Here is a 21,440-nt window from a genome sequence, read left to right on the forward strand (position 1 = left end):
ATTGGAATAACAGAGAAGTCTAAGATACCTGACCGTGTCTCAATGCTGGTCTTTACTTCTCTGACTAATCCATGGATTGACATCATTGCTGAGTTGACTACCTTGATGGAGCCTCTTCCTTTAGTCATCTGTAAACCCATCCTCTTTGTTTCTTCCACAGAGATGAAGTTGTAAGAAGCTCCCGTATTTATCATTGCTTTAGTATACGTCCCACTTATAATCACCTCCACAAAGAGAAGTCCCTTTGTCGAAATTTTTGGAGAGGAGTGCACCACATTGAGCAGTTGCATTGTTCATATTTGTGCGGCCATATTGTTTCCCTCTTCCTCTTGATGACTTGCAAGGAGAGAGTTCAAAGTCTTCTTTTGAGGACAATCCCTCTCCCAATGAGGTCCTCCACAAAGGAAATGTGGTTTTGCTTTGTTGAGACTTCCACTTGTCCTTTGCATTGGATGTGGTCGATTTGCGACGACTCTTTTCCTTATGTTGGTCCTTGTCTCCCCCACTTTTGACATAATTGCTTTTCTTTTCCTTTGGCTTTGTAGAATCCTTTGTATAATCGACCAAACATTCTGCAACGACGATGATGGTAGAGAGATATTGTACTCCACGCATCCTAAGCTCTGTCTTCGCCCACAGTTGGAGTCCATCCGTGAAGTTTAGCAGAGCGTCCTTGTCTGACATGTCTGGGATTTCAAGGACCAAGTCAGTGAACTCCTTAATATATTCTCAAATCGATCCCGTTTGCTTTATCCTTCACAATTTGGCTCTAGTCTCATCCTTCGCATTGTCGGGGCAAAACGGCCTCTTAGCTCCCCCTTAATATCATCAAAGGTGGATATGTTGCACATACCTTTCCCAATATCTCCTCGCCTTCTTCTCCACCATAGCATAGTGATGTCCGAGAAATAAAGAGCTGCAAATTGAATTCTTGCATTTTCATCTGTGATCCCTATTGCTCCAAAAATTTGCTCCAGTCCCCATAAGAAGTTTACTTCTTTTGCGTTGCGAGCTCCTCCAAAACTCTTTGATTTTGGAACTTTTATCCTCTTGGCTTCGAGAGTATAATGGCTGGTGGATCTCGCTAGTGCCCTCTTGCATAGCGAGATATCCCCACACATTTCCTTCAAACTAGCACGTATGTCGCTCGTTTCTTCTTCTTGGGCTCTTCGTACTTCCTGGAGCTCCCCCATCAAATCCTCTCACATCTTAGCCATTTGGTCCTTTATTGAATCCTCTACTTAGAGAATCATACCTCTGATCTTCCCATTTGGTCCTTTATCGAATCCTCTACTTAGAGAATCATACCTCTGATCTTCAAATGGATGGTGATGTCCTCCTCCTCAAGTCCATCCACCTTTTGGTCAAGATTCTCTAGCTCGTCCTCCATTTCATTCATCGTCTCCTCCACCCGAGCAAGATGCGAATCAAAGCCATGCATGATCTCCTTGGACCTCTTATCTGGTTTGGATGCAGTTGGATCTCGTTGCTCCTGACGACCTCGCCCTTGTTGAGATGTTTCCACATTAATGACTTCGGACTCCATCACGTGCCTTTTAACGCACTTTTCCATTCTTTCGAACCAAGACTCTGATACCAACCGTCACAGACTAACTTTTCCTAAGTCACCCGTGCGGCTTTAGCGCTCTCTTTTAGTACTAAATCGGCCTAATTCTCATAACGCTTGGACTTGCGAGCACAAAACACTCTAAGAAGAGGAGGAGAGAGAAATATTAGAGAAATGAGCACTTCACTAGGAAAAAATACTTACAGCACTTGAAAGCTTGAAAGCTTGGATACTTTCTTAGGCGATTACAAATGAGGGGAGAGGCTCTTATTTATAGCCCACTTCAAGCCCAACGGAACATTCTAGAATACATTAGATTATTCTAGTTTCTAGAGAGTTCTACACTCCTCTCTTATGTACATTCATAGCCTTAAAACTTTCTAGGTTGTTCTCGAGTTTTCTTTGGAATTTTTTCATTTAGCCTTCTCCGGAATGTGGTGGAGTCTTCTAGAGTCCCATGGATGCCTCCCTTTATTTTGGCCTTCTCTAGAACCTTCCATCCCATGAGGGTCTTGCCAATTTCTAGAATATGGCGCCGCTTGACATGACACCTTAAAACCAGCAAGTAACTCATCCTCTCCAATCATCACATAAGAAGGAAAGGAAAATTAGAAGTCGACGTCTCCATGGCGTCACCAACACAAGTAACTCATCCTCTTCAAGAGCGCAACTTTCTTTTGAATTAGACAAAATCGAAATTGGCAACGAGTTGAGAGCAAGACTGTGGGGACGAGAAGAGAATGAGAAAGACTTAGATACAAATTCAGATCTATAGGTTTAGTAAGCATCTTATCCAAAATAAGTTGCAGAAGCCTCATGGAATGTTCCAGCGACCGAGAATCATCGAATCATTGGGCAAGAAAGAGATGTGCCGAGCCGAAGTTTGAATTGAACCAAACTCAATAAATTCTCAGAAGTTGAAGCATCCTGTAGAAAGAACTCATAGCATTCCTCAATAATAGAAGGATCTGACGAATTTGATATAATTTTAGCAATAAGAGGAACTTTTGAGATTTCTCTTAAGAAGCAGCAATATCGGGTACGGTACAAAATCATGCCAGAAGTGTAAAAAATAGCTTCCGGTATGCATCCTTATCAACTTCTCCTTTAACACTGCCTGCTTCCGTGATCAACGGACGATGCAAGATCCGAGTCTCAACAACTTTGTAAATTGAACGAATTGCTGCGTGGTCTTCTCCCTTGGAGAGTCTGGTAGCGAGATGGAGGTGGAAGAAGGGCTTGCAGCATGACAAAGATTGCTGACTGCAGGGAATAGGAAGTTTTTCTGCGGTGGAGACTCTAGTGTTTTTTCAAGGCTTTGATACCTTGTTGAAATTCAAAATAATGCGGAATAGATCAAAATTCAGAATCATTTTATTGATATGAAAAGGGGTATAAATAATCGTTACTTGAATTCTAGATCATTAAACACAATAAAAAAGGAAATAACATAAAAGGAAAGTTATTAATAAATTTATATTCAATATTTGGAGATAAAAGAAAGAACATAAAGTATGAAAGCCTAAACAAGGGAAACAAATAATTCATAATCGAAGGAAATAAATATAAAATAGGAAAGGGAAAAAACTCTAATCTAAGGAAATAATTTATTCCTCATAACTTCTAATAGGAATAATTTATTTCTTAATAGAACTTATAACAAAATTAATTTTTAATATCATGACTCCAATTAAATAAAGTAATGTATTTATTACGAACAAATTTTCTTGTAATCATATAGAATAAACAAGTCTTATCAAACTTTTTGAAATTTTGTTACTCTGATCATGGCACATAGATCAAAGCTTTGCACCGTTGAATCTATCTTTGACTCTCGAATTGCAATCCACTTGTTTTTCTGTAGGATCACTAACCTCTAGTTAATTTTCCCTTTTTCTTATTTATTCATATTTGTAATGCCTCTGAAAGTTGTATACTTACCTTCTCTATTGTAAAAAAAAATGATAAGTTTCTTAAAATTTTTTTTCATTACTTTATTTTCTAAATGGTATCAAAGGAATAATAGGGTGTTCCTTCCAAATTTTTTTTCTTATTTTTTAATATTAGGATTTTTGCTTTTAACCTTATCGTGCTTGCCTAATTTTCCTTCTATTCACTATGTTTTGATTTTTTTTTTTTACATTCTTTCAAAGGAATCAGCCATGATTAATGGTGAAAATCTAAAGAACTCTAAGTATTTCAAGCATCTTATTGTTTGACCGGAAAAAAAATATCTTAAATGGTCTCACAAATTATGAAGAATTTTCTAAAAAGAAATGGATAGATTCAAACACGTGGATATATCTCCGGAGACCTAAAGTTTTTTACTTTAGGAAGAAATTGATCCATGATCCTGGCATGATAATGGAATGCCATGCTACCGGAGATCAGTGGGCCATTTTTTGTTTCTATCAACTTCAAAAGCAATTTTTGAAAGATGATGCACTTAAACATACTCAAAGGTGAAAGATGATGTAGTCATCTATGAAATCAAGAAAAAACTCATAACTACCAAATAAAATAATTTTTGTGTCATTGAATACTTGAATCCAAAAAAGTTTAATTGTTACTATTGAACCACTACAAAAATTTCAAGATGTCCTGCTATAAAAATGTGTTGATCCTTACAAAATTCTTCATGCGAGAGAGAATTTTGAGTTTCTGTGACTCAATATTGATTTTGAGTATATTCTAATCCAAATTTTAAGCAAAAAAAATCTTTTCCTAATGAATTATTCTCTCTCGCCAAGCAGAAAAGGAAGAAGCATAGTGATTATCAATAATTTGACCCTCAAGATATCTGTCATATTAACTTTTGAATTCTAAGATACGATAGAACTTTTTTCAAAAGAAGGAAACAATCCTTTTTTCAAAAGTAATCGATGTTGCAATTTCTGCAAAAAGTAAGTGCACATAAATGACAAATGCTTGAAACTTCACGGAATGCTGTAAGACTATGGAGGAAGTAAATGCAAAAATAAAAACGATAGGCATACCTAGGGGAGTTAAAATGACTTGATGTAGAAAAAAATAATAAATTAAGAAACTTTCTTAATTTATGAGAAAAATCATCAGGGTCTTCCTCTCTTTCTCTGAATGATATGATTTCTAATTCTTATATTTTTAGTATCTCTAAAAGTTCTTTACCTTCCAAGATCCTAGATTATGATCATAATACAAACTTTTTCAATATATTTCAAACTTATTAACATTATACTAGCAATAGGAAAATAAAAGCTGCATTTGAATCTTTATCGATTTTTGTAGGACAGATGCATTTGAATTTTTCTGAACTTAACCTTCAGTAATATATTATATGTCCCACAAATTGCAGTTAAGATTGTATCTATTCATTAATTTATTAAAGATCACAATTGTAAAATGAATTTTTTATTAATTACTATGTTTTCGCAAGATTTTATTATGGGGAAAGTAATTATGCAAAGTTAAAGAAAAATATGGGTTTTATCCTCTTGAGGATCGAGATTAGCTATTATACTTTTTCGCATTTCATACCATTGATAATATCTGGATGCATTATTATATATCAGGACATTATTCTTTTAAAACTCTTCAGTGTATATTTCCTTCTATTTTTTTAAATATAAACATTAAAGTCTTTCATTGTGAAATTTGTGCATCATGCTTTCTTTTCTTGGAGGTAATTTTTGATCTAGTTATTTTGTATTAATTCATTTTGATATCTAGGGACCCTCTAAATTTTTTAATAATTTTGAAGCGATTGTTTATGTTATGTTATTGATAACTGAAATGAGTATATTTAATTAAACATAAATCTGATATTAACACTATACTCCTTATATTTACCATCATGATAAAGATTTAATTTAATTCTAGTATCTTATTTTTTTGAAGTGTTAATGCTCGTAATTATTTTAATCATATACATTAACATCATTTTTTCAAAGAGATAACATTGCCTTGACACTCAATAAAAAGGAATGACAAATAAAAACTCAACAACATTAACATCATTTTTTCAAAGAGATAACATTATTTGTCAGTCTTTCTGCCTTGACACTCCTCAATAAAAAGGAATGACAAATAAAAACTCAACAAGAAATATCTCCCGCATAATTAAATATTAAAACAGTATTGAGGAGATTTTGTTTTAAATAGCTACCCTATTTATTCAATAAAATACTTTCAAGAATAATTTATTCCCAAATTCCACAAATTTTTTGGTAGAATTCTTTCATACAAATAAATTCTAAAAAAATTCTCCAAAAATTTTAGATGCATTGCTTATGTTCGTATCCATAAACAACATAGAGGAAAATTTGATCCAAGAGCTCTTAAGTATGTATTTATCATATGTTCTGCCACTAAAAAAAGGGTACAAGTTCTATCATCCACACACGAAAAAGTCCTTATTTCAATTAGATGTCACTTTTGATGAAACTCGTCGCTTTTTCACTCAAACTAATCTTCAGGGACATAATTTCCATCTTGATGATAAATTTGATGTTATTTTTCAACTTGACATTTTTGTAATAGAAAATTCTACATATATAAACATTTTACCAACTATCCCCTTCAGGTTTATACTAGAAGGAACAATTCAAACTATGATTTCAACAAGCTCGAGGCTTATACCTAGAAAGATATAAAGTAAGATTAGTATCAAAAGGATATATTGAATCATATCTATTAGCTTACTTGTTCTTGTTTTGCAAAAATGAATATTATTCACATTTTGATATTCTTTGCAGAAAATAATGTCTCCACACTTATACAACAGTATGACGTAAAAAAATACTTTCCTGCTTATAAATCCACTATGAGTATTTAATAGCTTAAAAAAAAAATCAAGAATGTCTCCACACTCTTATTGACCACCTTTATCTGACCATAAATTTGGGGATGATATAATGTGCCTCTCTTAAGGAATATTCCTTGTAACGTGAACAACTTCTTCTAGAATTGGCTGAGGAACACCTTGCCCTCGTATGATACAATAGATTCCGACATTCCATGCAAACAAACCATTTCCCGTATGAACGCTGTAGTGTCTGAGACCGCAGTGTAGGGGTGTCGTAATAGAATGAAATATGCATACTTTTCGAGGAGATCCACTATCACCAAGATTAACGTAAACCCTTATGATTATGGCAACCTGTCTATTAAATCCATCATCACTTCTTCCCAAACATTCTCTGATAAAGCTAAGGCCTGTAGTAACCCTTCTAGCGCCATTGTCAAGTACTTAAATTCTTGTCACACATGGCACCTTGCCACCATGTTCTCTATGTTTCTGCGCATCCCCACCCAATAAAGCTCAGTCAATAGACAAATGTGTGTCTTCCGTGTCTCAAGTGTCTCCAAATTATACTGCTATGAAACTTCTGCAATAGTTTGAGGATATACTTCGTTGCCCTCGACAACATGAACTGCCCCTGGTAGAGTAGCAGTTGCCCCCCTCAACGCATATCCTGGATGACTGTTCGGATCTTGTACCAATTCTGCCCATATTTGTCTCAGCCCTTCATCCTGTTGTTGTCCCGTCCCAGGGCTTCTCAATCTAAGACCAAGGGTACGGATAATGTTGTTTGTTGGTGCTCCTCCACCTTTCTCAATAGTGCATCTATGGCTTTATTCTCCAATCCTGATCGGTAATGAATCTCAAAATCATATCCCTTTAACTTGGACTGCCACCTCTGATGCTTCTAAGTCACAATCCTCTGCTCCAAAAGATACTTTAAGTTTTTCTGATCTGTCTTGACCATAAAATGTCACCCCAAGGGTCACCACTACTGAATGGCCAAGACAATAGCCATCAACTCCCGCTCGTACACTAACTTAAGCCTCGCCCTAGCTATGACCACCTTGTTGAAGCAGGTAATCTGTTGTTACTCCTGCATAAGCACTGCTCCCAATCCGTATTCTGACGCATCTCTTTCTATCATAAATGGTCTACTCAAGTCTGGAAGTGTTAATACCGAAACACAGGTCATGACCCTTCAGATGTTCGAAGGCCTCTATTGATGCATCTCTCACTTGAGATTATCTTTCTTCAATTGCTCGGTCAGCGGCCATTGTATCGTGACGTATCCTCTCATGAAAGTATCTGGTAGTATCCGGTGAGACCTAGGAACACTCTCAACTTCTTCGAACTTCTTGGTAAAGGTCCACTAACCATAGCCTCGATCTTGGAATTGTCTGCTGCTGCTTGTGCCTTGGTCACCATGTAATCTAGATATTCCACCTGTAACTGTGCAAAGGGTTATTTCTTCAAGTTGGCGTACAACTGGTGCTCCCTCAATTTCTCCAAAACTGTCCTTAGGTGCCCCGCATGCTCTGTAGTTGATGACTTTCAATCATAATGTCATCGAAGAAGATCACGTTGAATATTCTTAGGTAAAGCTGAAAAAACTGATTCATGAGCGACTAAAATGTGGTTGGAGCATTGGTGACTAATCGAGGATTCATAATGTCCTTCATTTGTCCTGAACGTTGCCTTGTGCACATAAGGATTCATCTCAATCTGATGGTATCTAGATCAATTTTCAAGAAAATGACTGCCTTATAAAACTCATCTGGCAGCTCATCATTCACAAGGATAGAAAACTTGTCCAATATAGTTTCCTTATTCAAAACTTGATAGTTTCACACAAAATCTTTAAACGCTATGAATTTCCTTCACCAATAGGATTGGATTGGAAAAGGACTCACACTGGGCTGATAATCCCAACTTAAGCATGTCTCAAATTTACTTCTCTATCTTGACCTTCTGAATTTGAGGATACCAGTATTGTCTGACACTGATATGAGGGTCACCCTTTCTTAAGGTAATGACGTGCTCATGCTTTCTCAATGGCAGTAATCCACTTTGTTGTTGAAAGATGTTGGAAAATTGTTGTAGGAGCTGTTGAACACCCCCGAGGTACTCTTCTGATTTGGGATAATAGATCTTCTCTATGCTTTGTAACTCCACCAAATCGCCTAACCCTACTGCCCATATCGTCTTCACTATGGTTTTGAGCGAGACCATGGTTTTGCGTAGGCTTGCATCTCCTCTCAACACCACCTTCCTACCATTCACCTTGAACTCCATCATTAGGGATTTCTGTCCACCTTTGTCTGTCCAAGCGTCTGCAGCCACTTTATCCCTAGAATCACATCCGTGTTGCCTAAGTCCAAGGGAAGAAATCCTCTATCACATATTGGCCATGTGGTGTCAGAACTAATCCCATGCAAATTTTCTGACTTTTCTCCATCTTCTCTATCCACAAAGCTTATGTATCCACCAGCTTCAATCTTAGCTAATCTATGAACTGATTTGCGATGAAATTGTGTGTGGCCCCACTATCCACCAACACCACGATCAACTACTCGATCCGTCTCCTCAATTTCATAGTGTAATTGAGGGACACCTCCGCTACATCCAAGTGCAAATGCTTCTCTTTTTCTATCTTGTCTTCCTAGGTCTCCTCATTACCTGTCTCCTCCCCCTCACGAACTAAAAGGACCTAAAATGCGCGCCCCTTGTAACCATGGCTTGAGGCATACTTCTTCACATCGTAAACATAATCCTTTCGTTCTCTTGTTCTGCACATATTCCTCGGTGAGGCACTTGAAAAGATGATGAAAAAGCTCATTAAATTTATTTAAACCCTTTTAATAATCTTATGTAGCCAACTTAGGCATTAATACAAGAGAAAAGGAACAGAGATGGATGGTAGGGACAGCTCTATAATGGAAGCACATATTTAATTAAAGGTTAAATACAATAATTGACAAGCTTTTCTATAGATTTGGTTGCAAAGTATGACTTATTCAAAATTTAGTATTTTTGGAGCAAATAAATTATACATTTGAGTTTTGATATTTTGAATTATTATGTTTATGCAATTTAAGGGCTTTTACACATTTTGCTTTGGCGTTTCTTTCATGAACTTCTCTTCTACTTTACACTGATGGTTCTATGAATTGTTTTCTCAATAAGCTCTTATCATGACTTTCTCTTGTGCTCATTGTCATCGTGCCTCAAGTATTTTTGAATTCTGGGTCAGGTTGGAAGGGGGGAGGGTTGTGAGAATGTTAAGAAGTGAGAGTGCTATGAATTATGATATGTTTATAACTATGATTAATTGTTTAATCTTTATAAAATTTGATAATTTCTTTAATTATTATAGCGATCAATATCATTTAATTTAATTGATAAAATATTAGAAGTTAATATATTTCCAAGAAATTATTTTATTTTGTATCAAATTTATGAATTAACACTCAACATTCCCAAATAAATGCTAACATTAATAAAAAAAATTAAATATTTCAATCAATTATAATAGTGACAAATTAGTGTCTATCAATAAATCAAGAGTATTTGATGCATAATCCTAAAATATTATTGATATTAAATTTTAAATTGGCCATTGGCTTAATATTAATATTTTGTGATGCTATAATAAATTAGTAACAAGCAAATAGTGTGTTTAATGATTCTCATTCTTATTTTTTTTAATTAGCTTTATTGCAATGATTAGAACTCCTTATATATTTATTAATTAATACTTCTTAAAATAGTTGATTTTTTGTAGAACTTAAACAAATAAATAATTACTTAATATGTTCTATTTTAGATTTTAATAATATTTCATTAAATTAAACTTTAATTTTTTTGAGTTAGTTTAAATTTAAATGAGATCTAATCTTATCAAGACGGATTAAATCATATATTTATTTATTTTCTCAAGTGTTCACCACTTCTAGGCATGCTCATGTAAGTCATAATATCAAAGTAACCTCACTTAAGCAAGCAATTTTAGGAGGCTGCAAATTGGGTACCTAACAGTGTAGAACCTCCTAAGTAGTGAAAATAATGAAAAGAGAAATTAAAAAAATAAGAGATGGGAATTGGGAAAATAGTTTGAGATTGTAGGTAAAATATAATATATTTATGTTAAATAAGTGATTAATTAAATTTCAATTTAGTATTATCTATCTTAATATGAAGTCTTTAACAAGTTATTTGTTAAATAACAAAATCTCTTGTTTGTGAATATAAATAATTTAGTTGTTGGGATTCAATCGTAGTTTATTTAGCCTTTAATTTCTTGAAAAATATTCTTTTTTTTTCTTATTTACAGAAATAAACTTGAATGAGTTTTTATTTAGTAGAATTTGAGTTATTTATCTGGTACATTGGTTAACTTATAGTCCTAATGGCTTCAAATTCTTTCAATCTTAGTTTATTTTGTCTTCAAGTTCCTAAAAAATATTCAGATTTTTTTAAATACGAGAATAAACTTGATTGGATATTAGTTTTGTAGAATTCAAGTTATTTATCTAATACATTTTATATTCCTATTGGCTTCAACTTCATTGACAGTCAAAAAACCAAGCATCATGCTGATTAATTTATCCACAAAACGAATCATCGCCTAGAATGATCATAGCAATTAGATAAGCTATAAACTTTAGATGAATGATAATTGTAGTTTTGATATTGTTATGATCAATATCACTTGTCCAATAATGATGCTATTTCTGTGATATCATTATATGATGATTGATGGCATTTGTTGGAGCGAATTATCACCAGGATTTTCTGTTTAAATTTAAATTGTTTAGGGTTTAAATTTTCAAAATTATCGATGTTCTAATTGGGCATTTAGGAGGATGTACCTTGATGTATGCTATTTGTTGATGATATCCTTCTTGTAGATATAGCTAGAGAGTTGAGGAAAAACTTGATTTATGGAGGTTAATTTTAGAATTTAAAGGCTTTCATTTAAGTCCATCTAAAATTGAAGACATGGAATGTAATTGTAGTAGTAGTAGATCTAGTGGTGGGGTTGTAACAATTGGTGATCAAGTCATAAAAAAGAGTGAATGATTTAGATATCTTGGGTATATTGTTCAAAGTGATGGTGATATAGATGGGGATGTTAGTAGTATAATTCAAGTTGGATGGTTGAAGTGAAGGATTGCATCAAGCCTATTGTGGGATAAAAACGTACTGCATAGATGTAAAGGAAAATTCTATAAGATGATGGTGAGACATGCGATGCTTTATGGTGCAGAATGTTGGTTTGTAAAAGAGAAGCATAAAATTAAGTTTGTGGTGTTGAGGTGAGAATGCTCAGGTGGATGAGTACACTTAGAGACAAAATGCGAAATGAATATGTCTGTGAAAGGGTTGGAGTAACTCCAGTTGCGGACATGATTAGAGAGTCACCTTAGATGATTTTGACACGTTAAACGTTGCCATCTGATGACCCTGTTAGGAGAGTAGTTGTTTTGACTTATGTTGAGAAATGTAGAGTAGACATACAAAGGCTTGGGTATGTTGTATAAAAAATGAAATTTATTTATTAGAATTAAATAAAAATACGACACTCAAGAGGACATATTGGAGAAAAAGGATTCATGTAGTGGGCCCCACTTAGTGGGACAAAGGCTTGTTGTTATTGCTTTGTGGTAAGGTTCAAAATTTCCCATGATTATATAAATTCTAGAATGTTATAAAGCCTCTACAAACATTTAGAAGCTGAGGAACCTTATAAATTTCCCCTGAGAATTTTGTGAAGGTGTAGCTTCCAACTTAAAATACCATTAAAAGTCATCCCTACGGAAGGCTTTGATGAAGTTTAGTAGGAGGATTTGTTTTTTTATTATTTACAGTTGAATTTAATTTAAGTGTCTCTTAGGTTAGGATATTAGAGGTAATTTACTATTTTTTACAATTAAATTAGGTTTGAATTTACTTGTGCTTTTCTATTCCTATCAATGGGCCTTAGGTTGGTTTTTAAAAGTTTGAAGCAATTAAATAATCTCCTTTTTAAATTTTCTTTGTACTGAATCACAACACCAAAAATTCTTCAGACCACCTCTAGGTTTTTGGGCTTCTCTCTCTTTTTTCCTAATCGTACTAGAATGATTTGAAGCTCTATTTTTTTGCTAAACTCAAATTTCTACAACTTATCTGTTGATCCCTTTGGCTAATTCAGCCTTCATTTAGTCCATTAAGTCCAGATCACTCCTGAGGATTCGACTTCATCTCCTATTGGAGTCCCCAACAAGAGTTGCGTGTAATTTAGGTTTAGTTTTGCTTGATTGCATTGTATTACAGTTCTGTCCTCCCATTTTGATTTCATATTTATAGGATATTGCATTTTTCTTTATTAATTCTCATGGAAATCATATTCCATGAAGCACTTTCCAATTTCCCATCTGTTTGGATATCCTTCGAGACAACCATTGCCAAATCAGCTTCAATTACAAAAAATGAATGGATTTTGTTGTTTGTCAAGCTGCGTAAGTCATTTTATTTATTAATCTAAATGCTAGCAATTCAGAATTTACATGTTATGCTTTGTTTGTTAGTATCATTTTCTTCTTCGTGTAATCGAGTCAGTTAGTTCTCTGCACCTTTAATGAGATGTTTTCTTAGATTTAGTTTATATTTGAAAGATTTGTTAACCTTTTTGCAGGATCGCTGTTTCTGCTTTATTTATTATTTCTCATCTCTTATATGCTGAAATCTTTTTTGCAGCCTTCACTTCTTTATCATTTTGTTAAGTTTAATGTGGCCTTTGCTTTTATCCTTTGGTGTGGACTTCAAAATAATGACTAAATTAAAAGAACTCTGCATTATTTGACTGCTAAGTTTTAGCCAAAAATGGAGTGCAACAAAGAAGAGGCTATTAGAGCCAAGAGCATTGCTGAGAGCAGGATGCAGAGCCAGGATTTTGAAGGGGCACTAAAGATTGCTCTGAAAGCACAGCGACTCTTTCCAAACCTGGAGAGCATATCACAGATCTTAACCGTATGTGAGGTACATTGTGCTTCAGCTACTAAGATCGGTGGGGAGACAGACTGGTATGCGGTCCTTCAAGTGGAGATGACAGCAGATGAACCAACTATAAGGAAGCAGTACCGCAAACTCGCACTCCTGCTCCATCCTGACAAAAACAAGCTTGTTGGGGCTGAAAATGCGTTCCAGCTTGTTGGAGATGCTTACAAGATCTTATCTGACCCACAAAAACGTTCGCAGCATAACGTGATTAGGAGAGCTAATTTCAGCAAATTATCATTTAATCAGGCTGCTCGGCAGTCATACAGGCCTTCTGCAAAGAAGCAGCCAGGACCTGGAGTTTCAAGCACTGCAGCCAAATCAAACTTTGCGCATTTTGGTGGTTTGAACCAAAGCAAGCCATCCCCATTCTTGGGTTCTGGGGCTTTTTGGACCATGTGCCCTTCTTGTAGTGTAAGATTTCAGTATTTTCAGTATGTATTGAACAAGCAGGTTCGCTGCCAAAGATGCTTTAATAGATTTGTTGCCTATGATTTGAAAGCAAAAGATTTATCCAGCACGGGAAATTTAGAAAAAGTTGAAAATATTGCTCCGTCTACTTGTCTGAAAAGTGAATGTGCAGATGCTTCCACCATGGAAGTTCCGAGAGCTAATTTGGATACTTCAGCATTGAATCAAGGATTTAAACCTGAACAGAGACCTCAAATTTTTGGTGCGTCTAAAAGCAACCTTAGAGATGGCAAGACGGAGAATAATCAGACTATATGCAACGACTTGATATTTCAAAATGTGCAATTTCATTCAATTCATAATAGCGACCACAAGGGAAAACCTATAGCAAGTCAAAAGAAAAGGAGAAATGAGGATAATCAAACACCAGAACCAACTGCTGATAAAGCTTCTAGTATTTTACGAAGATCAAACAGACACAAACAAAATGTAAATTGTGATGAATTTCAAGGTTCGTGTGTTAACTCTTTGCCTCCTGCTTACAAAAGGTCAAGGCAGAGAGAAAAACGGGCTGATTGGGTGCAAAACAATAATGAATCTCTTGGTGTGATTACTGATGAAAAGGGTGAAGAAAGTGGGAACAGACATATTCGTTCAGAGTTTAATGCAAGTGCAGCCTCAGGATGCAAGACCTCCGTTGATCCAGCAAACCTGACATACCCTTCTCCAGAGTTTTGTAACTTTGAAAGTGAAAGAAGCGAAAATAAGTTTGCTGCTGATCAAATATGGGCTCTTTATGATAACATTGATGGGATGCCCAGATTCTACGCTCGTGTTCGAAAGGTGTACAGCCGAGAGTTTAAGCTTCAGTTAAACTGGTTGGAAATGGACCCCAGAACAATTGATGAGATGAAGTGGTCCAAGGAAGGCTTACCGGTTGCTTGTGGGAACTTTAAACATGGAAAATCGTACAATACTCAGGAACCGCACTTCTTCTCTCATCTCGTTTCGTGGAGGAAAGGGGTGAAGAAAAACTCATATATGATTCATCCTAGAAAAGGTGAAATTTGGGCTTTGTTTAAGAATTGGGATATTAGATGGAGTCATGAGCCAGATAATCATAGAGCTTATGAATACCAAGTCGTGGAGGTTGTTTCAGATTTCACTGAAGTAAATGGAATCAGTGTTATACGTCTAGCCAAGATAAAAGAGTTCATGGCTTTGTTTGTAAGAGCTTCTGATGCTGAAGAAAGTTTACTCGAAATACCAGCAAAAGATGTACTTGTATTTTCACACAGGATTCCGGCATGCAGAATTACTGGAAAGGAAGAAGATGGCGTACCAGACGGCACATTTGAACTTGATTGTGCTTCTTTACCAACGAACTTTCGAGTGAATTTCCCTTCTATTAGTCTTGTAAGTAAGAAAAGATCACCAAATGTTGGCGTGGTATGCAACGACGTAGATTTTACCTGTGAAAACAAAATTCCTCAAACTTCAATGGAGAATGGGTTTGAAAACAATGAGCAAGATGCTATGGAGAAATTGAGATCAGGAACAAGAGGTTTTGCATCCAAAATGATGAATGACGTCTCTGAGACAGTGCATATCAACTCAAATGGATGGCAAGATACTTTGACAGGATCGCAGATGGCATTCGAGAGAGAAACTAAGACACTTAGAAATGAGGCTATTACTAAAGCAGATAATATTGGTTCTCAGAATGCTGACACTGAGCCAAGCTTACTCGTCTTTGAATATCCTTCATCAGAATTTTATGACTTTGAAAGTGACAGGTTAATGGAGAAGTTTGAATGCGGTCAGGTTTGGGCATTTTACTGTGAAATAGATAATTATCCAAAGTATTATGGCAGGCTAAGGAAGGTAGACAGGGAAAACAATCAAGTGCATGTGAGATGGCTTGAGTTTTTTTCTGAATCAGATGTGGATGATCACTGTGCTGAAGACAAGCCGCCTTCTGCTTGCGGCACCTTTAGAGCCATTAAGGAGACATGTAAAATGGATTCAAGTGAAACTTTTTCTCATCAGGTAAAGGCAAAACCAATGGTGAAGAAGGACCATTATTATATCTTTCCTGATGTTGGTGAGGTTTGGGCAGTAATCAGGAACTGGAGTGCCAAATGGTCTGCCTCAGACCTCAAAAACAGTGATTTTGAGGTTGTAGAAATAACAGCCCGTGATGCTAACGGAATCAAGGCCTTCGTGTTGACTAAAGTTGATGGCTATGTTAGTGTTTTCAGGCGTGAAAGTGAGGGCCTTGACACGCCTAAGATCATTCCCTTAAATGAGTGCATGAGGTTCTCCCATCAAATCCCTGCAGTAAAGCTAGAAAGAGTAATGCTCAGTGGTGGTTACTGGGAGCTGGATCCAGCTGCTGTGCCTACTGTCTTTCTGACTTAAAAATTATGAAGAGTATGATGTGTAGGAACTCCTGATGCTTGTAATCAATATTCCCTAAAGAGTGCAAATGGTATTTCCATTTTTTTGAATTTAGAATTTTTTTGAATCTACAAAATCTCTTTTTTGATCAATATAATATTAAACGGCAGATTTCAAAACAAGAAATGGAGCTAAATTGGATATAAATTGCGACTTCAAAATTACTAGGGGATCAAGTGACACTCAACAATACAACCCAAACTTTTCAAATTTAAACAATTCTAATGTTGTTGAGGGCTTTTTGGGGATCACTTTCATCTTTTATTTTATTTTTTATTTCCTTATTTAAAAAAAAAATATTTAGTACATTTTTTTGGTATATTTTCATTTTTTATAGGAACAACTAAATATGTCGTACTAAATCAAAACATAGATGAAATAAAAAGAAAAAAAAAAAAATCAAGTTAAAAGTGATCCCAAATAATTCCTAATTAGATATGAACGTAAAACATCATTTCATTTGATTTCAGATATTAATAATTATTAGAACAAAAAAAGCATATCATAAATACCCAACATCTTTTGTAGCAGGTATGGGTGAAATTAGATACTCCATTTGTGTTCCTTTTGGCAACCCTCCTTTTAAAAGTATTAGTATTTATAATCAAACAAATATCCTTGTTACCATCCCTTGTACAGAGTGTTTTGTACTCACTTTTGAATAGGGATGCATTTTTTATTATACCCGCAAAATATAATATTATAACGAAATATGCATTCTTATGGAAGCAATTCAGTATGCCAATAGAGATGGTTCATATAGAGTTTTCATACACAATCTTTATGTTAATTGTAGACTTTAATGTGTTATACAAAATAATATGCCATTACAAGGTCTATCAACATTAAGGAAATCAATATTCATCACCATATACCTTCGCTCATTAACTTGAATATATCCTTTTTGAAGCCTCCAAAAGATTAAAGTGACTAAGGTAATGCTCCTATGCTATAAAAGTCCTATGTTTAGGAGTATTCCTTAGGTATCATCTCCTTACATACTCCATTCAGTTTAAATTCAGAGTTTTTGGAGTTTTGAGATGAAACATGGCCTTTTAGTTAGGATCAAAAGGAATGTGATATATATTCTACATTAGAATTGAGTGAAGAAAAAAAATATATTTCAATTGCTCCAATTCGAGTGATAAATAAAATTCTTAAGTTCGACAAATTTATAAGCTCCATTAAGAATAAAAGATTAGAATACTCCAAATCTTTTATAATGATTTGTAGTATAAAAGATTATTTATCACTCGAACTTAAGAATTTTATTCTTAATGGAGTATGTTGAACTACATTATTTATTTATCACTACAAAAATCTGTACTTTGTACAAATTTTTTATTCTTTTATAGTTCAACAAATATCTATAAATAAAAGATATAAAATTCTTAAGTTCAACATAATTTTATAGTGAACTTATGTTCGACATACAAAGTAATTTTCATTGGTGGTGAAGTTTTCTCCATAGTAATTTTCATTGGTGTAAATGGATACTCTAAATCTGGGAGAGTATTCATGTTTAAGCAACGGTGTTCCCCAATATAATATCTAGATTTAATGGTGGAGCAAAAAATTAGAGTTTTCTTAAATTTCTGTAAAAGGTTGACCATAAGAGCTATTGTAAGTCTTTTGATCTTCTAAGAAAAACTTGAATGCTCTTTTTAACTTTTTATGATAATTAATAGATAAAAAAATTTAATTAAAAATTTATAAGCATGAAATTTAGGACATTTATTTGTATTGCAAGTCTATTCACCACGGTAATGAATTTTTAACATCTAAGGTTGGAGGAAAGTTAGATGAAAATGTTGGCTTATTTACAATTTTTAGGCATATTTTTGGCTTAACTTTATGCCCGTGGAAGTTCGCATGCTTTTATATACAATAGTGAGAATCTTAACTATAGAAGTTTCAGATATTATCTAACTAATGGTGTGATCATGTCGTACGGATTTAGGGAAGGAAAAAGTATGAATTTTCTTAGCAATACATTGGATTGATGGCTGGAGATGTTTGTGAGGTTTGAAGTGAGCCATGGATTTGAGAAGGTGGTTTGAATATATTAAAAAAAGAAAAAAAGAGGAAAAAATTTGTTGATTTGATAAGCTTTTATGGATGTTTTTTTTTTAAAATAATAATAATAATAAATGATTACATGAACTCTCAAAATGCATACATATTTATAAGAGATCAAAGTTTTTTTTCTTGAATATGTCAGAGTAAACTTATGAGGTAATATCTCTCCAATAAAATTCATTTATGATGACAACCCTCTCAATACCACTGAAATTAAATGGATTTAATGAAAATTTTGAATAATTCCCTTAAATCCTCAAGTAGGATTGATTTACATAATTTCTAAAAATTTGCTTTATTTTTAATATTTATTTCCAAATTCTATATGACCATCTCCTTATTTCCTAGAAAAAATAAAACAAAATTAAAATAAAGAAAAATTAATCTTCGTGGTAATAAGCTTTTGAGATTAATATTGCAGGTGGTATATTAATTAATTTATTTTTATATATCCCTAGTTTTTCTTAACTTTGTATATCCATTCATTAAATAGAAAGGTTTTTCTTATCTTTATGCTGGTACACGAATGCATATCAGAAGTAAAACTTGTTGATTAGATCCAATAATATGTAAATTATATTTATCATATACTGGGCTGATGACCGAACTTAACACATACTTATAATGCCCAAAGAAATCAAACAATCATTCAACTACTATATTTTTTCCATTAACAAATAAGATAATATACTTAGTAAATTAGAGATGAAAACTCTTCATAGAGTTTTTAGTAAGGCATTTTATAGAACAATAACTACTATAGAGTTGGGTCAAGAACTTGAATTCATAATCAAGAGCAATAACTAATAATCTAAGAGAAAGGACTCCCTTTGTCAAAGACCATTATAGGTATTAAGAAGTTTATACTTTCCCATTGAAATCACTAAAAACTAAAAGTTATGAACATATCTCTAAATGATGGACACTTGAGCTTTATATAAATCAAGTTGATTCAACACGATGTTATTGCATTCACTTGTAGCTTATAGACCTTTCATAAGTGCTATAACCAAAGAAAAATAATATATAACCTTTATTAAATATCAGCAATGAGCTTATATTTTTCAATTTAGATTACTATATTATCTTTTCATTAAGGAAATAAGTGCAAAGATTGAATTTTGAATGCTTATTATCACCACATAAACATATATTATTGATAAATCCATATACAATGAGATGAAAGACCATGTTATTTGTGTTTTCCTACTTCTTGAATGCATATATAGTTACTTGATGAAATAAGTTACATCATAGCTTCTCCTTTTGTAAATCTATATAATTTGTGGATGGGGAAGAGAGAAAGTTACTAATTAAATAAGTGAAAAGAGAGAATAGCTTGTCAATGGAGTAGGGAAAATAAAAATATAGACATTTACCCATGTTTATGGCTTAATTTAATGGAAGATGAGAAAACAAAAGGTGAAAAATAAAGTATTTATATGTATTTTACTAAAATATGTTTTTTTTAAATATTTTTTAAACTTTGGTAGTAATCTCATGAATATTAACATCTTTCATGATATTAACTCTATAAGTAATTATGAAATTTTATGTTGTATGGCAGTGCATTTGAAAATACAATTAAGAATAATATCTTTTCTATGAAATATAATTTGATGGATAGTTTTTCCACCTCTTCCCTTATAATGGTTGAGACATACAACTTAATTTTGGTGAGATAGTCAAAATTATTCAATTGCATCTTTACTTGGGGATTTTTTTTTCTCTAATCTTCAAGGCTATAACCACATTTATTAATTGGTTTAATGGCATAGCTTAGACTTTGCAAATGAAGATAAAGTGGTGAATAGCTTTATAGCATCGATCCTTATAAATGAGCTACTTATGGCGGCAATATTCTATTCAAAACGTAGGAGCACAATTATATTGCATAAATTGCATTTCTTTTACTTTTATTTTCAAAAAATTGAGCTTCCCTACATCTGTGTTTAAAATTCATGACATTTTTTAAGTTAAATCTAATTAATTGTTAGCTTATAATCATCTAAACCTTGAAGCCAATCATCATAAAACATATTTAAACCCTTACTTGAGTGCATGTGAAGTAATTATGTGTTCAACCATCCCAATCTTATTTAAAGTGTTATTATTATATTAAAACTAAATTTAAATCAATTTTACACTAATTAGGATATTTATAACAATTCTTCCCGTTAATTTATTTTATTTATTAATCTCATATGAATTCTCTTAAATCTAAAAAGAATATAAAAATATTTTAATTTCCTTACATACTATTTTGTTGCATCCTTTATAATGGCCCTTAGAAAAGCATCGCTTGATCAAATAACATTTAAATATCATAGTGTAGGAATGGGTAATAATATTTTTGAAGCAATTTATATTAAACACCGATGTGAAAATATAAATTCTCTACTTATTAGGCTAAGTGCCAAAATGAATCTCTTTTTCAACATGGGTTCCTCCATCTATAGTAGCCAACTAACTCATATTTATAAAAGATGATAAATCGTAAATTTAAAAGGGTTTAACTCTTAGGAGGTTCCATACACCAAGATTAAATGTTTTGAGTTGACGAGCCTCCAATAATGCAATTTATTTTAATGAACATTATAAGATAGTTAAAGTTAAAATACCTATTTTTAATATGATTTATAAATGTAATACATATTTTGGGTGATTATAAGACATGATAAATGCGTATTTTTTACACACTCTTAAATGCATTAGAAGAGGCTAAGGGGCCTAGAGGTAGGGGCGGGGAGTTAATTGTGCTACTACAATTTTGAAAAATTAAAATATTTCTATAAAATCTCATTTTTTTTAAGATAACACCAATGATCAAAGTAAATTTAAAATATTGAATAATAATATTGTGACCTAATCTAGTTTTAAGAACATGTAACATATATGCATAATTTTTTTATGTTATCATCAAGCATTTAAATAATTACATACAAAAGAAGATCAAATCATATGAGCATGTAAGAGAGCTATATATATATATATATATATGAAGTAAATTTTATGTGGTTAAACTAGAACCCACAACCTAGGATTCTTTTACAACACACATAGAAAGTTTTGCATGAAGAATCTAAGAAGCTAAGCACATTC

At 33.4% G+C, this 21,440-nt stretch overlaps 1 protein-coding gene across 1 annotated transcript in view; it reads left to right on the plus strand.

Annotated features, from left to right (window-relative positions):
* The window catches only part of LOC110032735, a 42,087-nt gene extending 25,703 nt beyond the window's left edge, over positions 1-16,384 (plus strand). The window contains exon 2 of the mRNA XM_020736467.1: positions 13,089-16,384. Within this exon, the coding sequence (XP_020592126.1) occupies positions 13,215-16,220 (3,006 nt within the window). The 5' untranslated portion in view covers positions 13,089-13,214 and the 3' untranslated portion in view covers positions 16,221-16,384. The remainder of the gene's footprint in view (positions 1-13,088) is intronic.
* The last annotated feature ends 5,056 nt before the right edge of the window (positions 16,385-21,440 follow it).

This window comes from Phalaenopsis equestris, unplaced genomic scaffold (assembly GCF_001263595.1).
Source record: "Phalaenopsis equestris unplaced genomic scaffold, ASM126359v1 Scaffold001014, whole genome shotgun sequence".
NCBI classification, from domain to species: domain Eukaryota; kingdom Viridiplantae; phylum Streptophyta; class Magnoliopsida; order Asparagales; family Orchidaceae; genus Phalaenopsis; species Phalaenopsis equestris.